Consider the following 6,470-nt stretch of genomic DNA (forward strand, 5'->3'; position numbering starts at 1 on the left):
TGTGTGTCTGTAGGTGTGTGTCTGTATGTGTGTGTGTGTGTCTCTGTATATGTGTGTGTGTGTGTCTGTAGGTGTGTGTCTGTATGTGTGTGTCTGTATGTGTGTGTGTGTGTGTGTGTGTGTGTGTGTGTGTGTGTGTATGTGTGTGTGTGTGTGTCTTTACCTGCGGGCGCTCCGACCCAGGCCAGGCCCAGCACGCCGTCGTCAAAGTCCCGGTCCGTGAACACGTAGGCCAGGCAGTAGTCATCGTGGTTCTGCTCGGAGTTCAGCTCCAGAAACTTCTCCACACCGATGTTGGCGAAGCGGAACGGGTTGGACTTGTCTCTCTCATCAGTGGTGGTGTTGATCTGAACACAGAGAGGAGGAGAGGAGGGCTCATTAGAACACAGAGAGGATATGAGAGGAGAGGGCAGGCAAGGAGAGCAGAGGTGAGGGGAGGAGAGGAGAGGAGAGAGGGATCAGACAGTACTACCGTTAGAAGCGAACACTAAAAGGTCTCAGGAGTTTGCGGCTACCAGACTTCACACACAGGAAACAGAGTCTCTAGCAACCTGTTCTCCCATAGCGTTAACTATGCTAATCCATGTTTGAAGAGAGAGAGGAAGAAAAGGCTTCAGACGGACAGAGATAAATTATTCTAATTAAAACGTTGCCAGCTACTGTGCCCTACAGAGATCTTTGGGGGAGCGGTGTTTTAAATTGATTCTGGAAGCGGGCCCAGAGCGCCCCACTTAAACAGCAGCTGGCGGATCACCTGAGGATCTCTGGGATTTATCACGCCTTCCTTGAGAGAGCAGAGAGGAATACTGATTGAGTGATATACACACACACACACACACACACACACACACACACACATACACCACTATCAAGACTTCTGTACATACTGTACACACACACACACACACACACACACACACACACACACACCTACACGTAAGCAGACACACACACACACACACTAGGGCTGCAACTAACGATTATTTTGATAATCGATTAATCTGCCGATTATTTTTCCGGTGGATACAAAAAAAAGCGGGAAAAAAAGATTTAAAAAAAAGAAATTTTTATTTATTTTTTTATTAAAAATGATTTATTTTGCTAATTTTATTTTATGTTTTCTAAATCAGCCAGGCCTATACATATACATGTGCAAAATGAATAAGTATTAATAAATAAAAAATAAATATATAAATAAAAAAGGCTTTGCTACATCAAATAGGTTTAACAACAGGCCATGGACATGGACATGGTGGTTGCCAGCGTTCTGTTCTTCGCCGTGGCCTGCTGGGGTGGAAACATCTGTGCCAGGGATGCTGCGAAGCTAAACAAACTGGTGAAGAAGGCCAGCTCTGTGGTGGGGACCGGGCTGGACAGCCTAGAGGTGGTGGCAGAACAGAGGATGGGGAAAAAACTGGCGGCCATGCTGGCCAATCCCTCCCACCCGATGTACTGCGAGCTGGCAGGGATGAGGAGCAAGTTCAGCCACAGATTTGTTCTCCCCCGTCAAAGTACAAAAAGATTTGGGACAGTCCTTTATTCCAGCTGCACTCCGACTCTACAAACCAGGCCCTGCAGGGTGGGGGAGACCTGGAGATGGAACTTTTGGAACTTTTTACTTATTGAGCCTGCACTGTTTTATGTTTTTTATTGAATGTTTTTCTGTTTTCTGTACTGAATGTTTTCTGCCCTAACTGAGCTGTTTGACAACAAAATTTCCCCATTGGGGACAATAAAGGTTTTCAATCAATCAATCAATCAATCAACTATGGCGGTAGATTGTTTCAATAAAGTAGTTGAACTCTAGCTCAATACATGCATTGTTTTAGGTAATAACTTTGCTTAATGTAAAGGTCAGTAACCCAAAGTGCAATATAGGCTACAGACAAGACACTAATGTTTTTATATAACAGATATGCTCCAAAACAATGCAAATGTGTCCTCTCACTCCATACAATAGGCTAGGCGACAGTCAGTGCCTCACTCTAACTCACGGTAGCTTGGTAGGCTACCACTAGCTAGCCTTTAGCTTATCACCTCTGCTCTACCACTGACGTTAGCCAGCTAGCTAAATACACTTGTCATGCAATATTGAATTCATGAATGCGAGCAAACACTCACTGACTATCGCATTACATTACAGTCATTTAGCTGATGCTTCGCCAGAACTCACACTAACGCATTTGCATGGAGAGCAGGAGACCATGGAAGGGCTGAGCCCAGCAGGACTTATATAATAAAACAATAGGAAGTTAGCTGTAACCCTCCTCTATAGAAACATAGTTAGTGCTCTGGTTATCAGCACAGCTACGCAGACTACAGCTGGACGAGCAGCGTAGTGACAGTCAGCTAGCGGCAGCAGCGAGCTAACCCTGCTAGCTAACTCACTAGCATGTCCTGACAGCAGACAGCAGACAGCTTCACTCTCAAGGCTTTTGAGTAGCATGATTTAAATGTAGCCGCCGCGCCGGTGTAGGTACCGGGATTTTCCCACTTTTCCGGTTCCGGTCATAGGTTCTGCCCTTTCCGGCCATAGGTAGCGCCATGATTCGCTATGATTCGCGAGGCCTACACCGGCCGCAAGACAGCGTGGCGTGCGTCAACAGGAAGTAGGTTTCTTATGGAAACAAAACCCGACAAAAAAAAAAAACGGCGACGAATCGATAATGGCATTCGTCGCCAACGAATTTCATTATCGATTTTTAGCGATTTCATCGATTCGTTGTTGCAGCCCTAACACACACACACACACACACACACACACACACACACACACCTACACACCTACACACACCTACACGTAAGCAGACACCACACACACACACACACCACTATCAAGATGACTTCTTCAGATACTGTACACACACACACACACACACACACACACACAGTCACACACACACACACACACACACACACACACCTACATGTAAGCAGACACACACACACACACACGTCAAGAATTTAGAATTTGCCATTTAGCAGAAGCTTTTAATCCAAAGCGATTGACAATTCCAGATTACAGGGACATTCCCCCTTGGAGTAACTGAGGGCCAAGGACACTCAAGGACACACTAGTGGTGGTGTTTCAGGTGGGATTTAAACTCACAACCTTCCGTTCACCAGTCCAACTCACTACCCACTAGACCACCACTCCCACTAGACCACCACTACCACTACTACTAGACCACCACTCCCCACTAGACCACCACTACTACTACTAGACCACCACTACTACTACTAGACCACCACTACTACTACTAGACCACCAATACTACTACTAGACCACCACTCCCACTAGACCACCACTACTACTACTACTACTACTACTACTACTACTACTACTACTACTACTACTACTACTACTACTACTACTACTAGACCACCACTACTACTACTAGACCACCACTCCCACTAGACCACCACTACTACTACTACTACTACTACTAGACCACCACTACTACTAGACCACCACTACTACTAGACCACCAGTCCCCAGGTCAACACTCACCCTGATCCTCTTCACCATGAAGCTGATGTTGCGTATGCCATGAAGTCAGTGCTCTGGTAGATGGAGTCTATGGCCTTCACATGGCTGGAGATCTGCAGGCGGGGGGGGGGACCGAGAGAGTCTGTTAGATTAGTAACACGCTGGAACAACCGCGCAGCCAACAGCAAATTAATCACAGAGTTGCTATTAAAGTCAAGAAGAAAAAAATAGAAAAAAAAAGGATCCCCTGAAGTGTAATAATCTACCTGCTGACACATATGAATGATTTCTGTAATTACTAAATCTTTCGAAAATGGACAAAAAATGAATCTGTTGGAAGACTCTTTGTTTCCGGCCTGTTCTGTCTGGGTGTAAAAAAAACAATAAACATCTGGCGTGATGCTATTTTCGTCTCACAGCTGAGCCTCCGTCACAAACACACTCCCTCCTCTGTCTCTCTCACCTCCCGGGAGACAACAACACGTTTTAATTTGCTCTCTTTCTCTGTCCTATTACAGGCCCCTGAACACACCTGCTGACAACAGCGCTTTCCTAAACACCTGATTCATTAGCTCACACCATTCAGTCAGTCAGGCAGGGAGGCAGGGAGAGTGGAAGGCAGGGAGGGTGGGTGGGAGGCAAGGAGCCTCCCCTTCCTCCCTTCCCCCTCAGCCTCTCCCTCAGCCTCCCCTCAGCCTCTCCCTCAGCCTCCCCCTCAGCCTCCCCCTCAGCCTCCCCTCAGCCTCTCCTCAGCCTCCCCCTCAGCCTCTCCCTCAGCCTCCCTCAGCCTCCCCAGCTCCCCCTCAGCCTCCCCTCAGCCTCTCCCTCAGCCTCCCCCTCAGCCTCTCCCTCAGCCTCCCCCTCAGCCTCCCCCTCAGCCTCTCCCTCAGCCTCCCCCTCAGCCTCCCCCTCAGCCTCCCCTCAGCCTCAGCCCCCAGACGCCCCCCCCTCAGCCTCCCCCTCAGCCTCTCCCCTCAGCCTCCCTCAGCCTGTCTCAGTCTCCCCTTAGCCTCCCCCTCAGCACCTAACCCCCTCAGCCTCCCCCTCCCAGCCTCCTAGCCTCCCCCTCAGCCTCCTCCTCAGCCTCTCCCCTCAGCCTCCCCCCTCAGCCTCCCTCAGCCTGTCTCAGCCTCCCCTTAGCCTCTCCCCTCAGCCTCCCCCTCAGCCTCCCTCAGCCTCCCCCTCAGCCCCTAACCCCCTCAGCCTCCCCCTCAGCCTCCCCTCAGTCTCCCCCTCAGCCCCTCCCCCTCCCAGCCTCCCCCTCAGCCCCTAACCCCCTCAGCCTCCCCCTCAGTCTCCCCCTCAGCCCCTCCCCCTCCCAGCCTCCCCCTCTCCCTCAGCCTCACCCTCAGCCCTCCCCCTCCCAGCCTCCCCCTCAGCCCTCCCCTCAGCCTCCCCCTCAGCCCCTCCCCCTCAGCCTCACCCTCAGTCTCCCCCTCAGTCTCCCCTCAGCCCCTCCCCTCCCAGCCTCCCCTCAGCCTCCCCTCTCCCTCAGCCTCACCCTCAGCCCTCCCCCTCCCAGCCTCCCCCTCAGCCCTCCCCTCAGCCTCCCCCTCAGCCCCTCAGCCCCTCCCCCTCAGCCTCCCCCTCTCCCTCAGCCTCTCCCTCAGCCTTCCCCTCAGCCCTCAGACCCCCCCCTCAGCCTCCCCCCTCTCCCTCAGCCTCAGCCTCTCCCTCAGCCTTCCCCTCAGCCCCTCAGACCCCCCCCTCAGCCTCCCCCTCAGCCTCCCCCTCTCCCTCAGCCTCAGCCTCTCCCTCAGCTCCCCCTCAGCCCCTCCCCCTCCCAGCCTCCCCCTCAGCCTTTCCCTCAGCCTCCTCTCAGCCCCTCAGCCCTCTCCCTCAGCCAGCCTCCCCCTCAACCCCCCCCCCCCCCCTCCCTCCCTCAGGCAGCACCTGGGCGATGACGGCCTCCCGGGTGCCGTAGTATTTGAAGAAGAGGTGGTCCGTCTGATGAAGAGCTGGCAGGTGTTCTCTCTCCACCTGGGCGGCCCTCTTCTTCCTCAAGACCAGGGGGCCGTGGACCTCCCCTCCTCCTCCTCCACCACCACGCTGCTGCTGCTGCTGGCTCCTGGGGAGGGAGGCAACAACCATCAGTGGACTGGGAGGGAGAGGGGAGGGAGGGAGGGAGGGGGGAGAGAGGGAGGGAGGGAGAGAGGGAGGGAGGAGAGAGAGAGGGGGAGAGAGGGAGGGAAAGAAGGGAGGGAGAGAGGGAGAGAGGGGGGGAGAGAGAGGTGGGGAGAGAGAGGGGGGGAGAGAGAGGGGGGGAGAGAGAGGGGGAGAGAGAGGTGGGGAGAGAGAGGGGGGGAGAGAGAGAGAGCAAGAGAGAGAGCAACACACACACACACACACACACACACACACAAAGAAAGGAGGGGGATGGGAAAAAAAAACAGACAGACACAAGAGTGATGGATCAAGTGTAAGACGGAGCGGGATCCACCCTCGCTCCTGGACATCCAGGGGACGTCTGGGGGGAACATTTTCCTGGACACGCCCTGGGGGTGACTCATCATCTTCTAGGAGAACTCTCTATATCCTGTCTGTCTGTCTGTCTGTCTGTCTGCCTGTCTGGCTGTCTGCCTGCCTGTCTGTCTGTCTGTCTGTCTGCTGCCTGCCTGCCTGTCGATCTCCATCATCCCATCATCACTGAGCTAATGTTCCACAGACACACACGCACACGCAAACGGACACACACACACACACACACACACACACACACACACACACTGAGAGGCTCTAGTAACAGCTCTAATAATACAGACACTTAATCACTTCAGCACCTTTCCCCTGCCATGCTAAATAGGCGCTCGTTGCTAAACTACAGCATGTACCCACATTCCAGGGTATCTGAGGTGAGGTTGTTCTGTATCTGAGGCGAGGGCTAGAAGGACGTGTGGGTCTCGCTGTGAGCCGCAGTGGGGAAGGTGAGGTGTGATAATCAGGTCTCACCTTCAGGGGCTCTTGGACAGCAGAGCTCTGG

General features: G+C 53.0%; 1 protein-coding gene across 1 annotated transcript in view; it reads right to left on the minus strand.

Annotated features, from left to right (window-relative positions):
* Positions 1 to 6,470, minus strand: part of adam10a (ADAM metallopeptidase domain 10a) — a gene marked incomplete at both ends in the record, with an annotated part of 95,964 nt that overhangs the window by 22,830 nt on the left and 66,664 nt on the right. Inside the window, 5 exon segments of the mRNA XM_080542385.1 lie at positions 164 to 347; positions 3,512 to 3,552; positions 3,555 to 3,603; positions 5,384 to 5,511; positions 5,514 to 5,551. Of these exon segments, the coding sequence (XP_080398511.1) occupies positions 164 to 347; positions 3,512 to 3,552; positions 3,555 to 3,603; positions 5,384 to 5,511; positions 5,514 to 5,551 (440 nt within the window).

Source organism: Nansenia antarctica, assembly GCF_963989245.1.
Source record: "Nansenia antarctica genome assembly, chromosome: 1".
NCBI lineage: Eukaryota > Metazoa > Chordata > Actinopteri > Argentiniformes > Microstomatidae > Nansenia > Nansenia antarctica.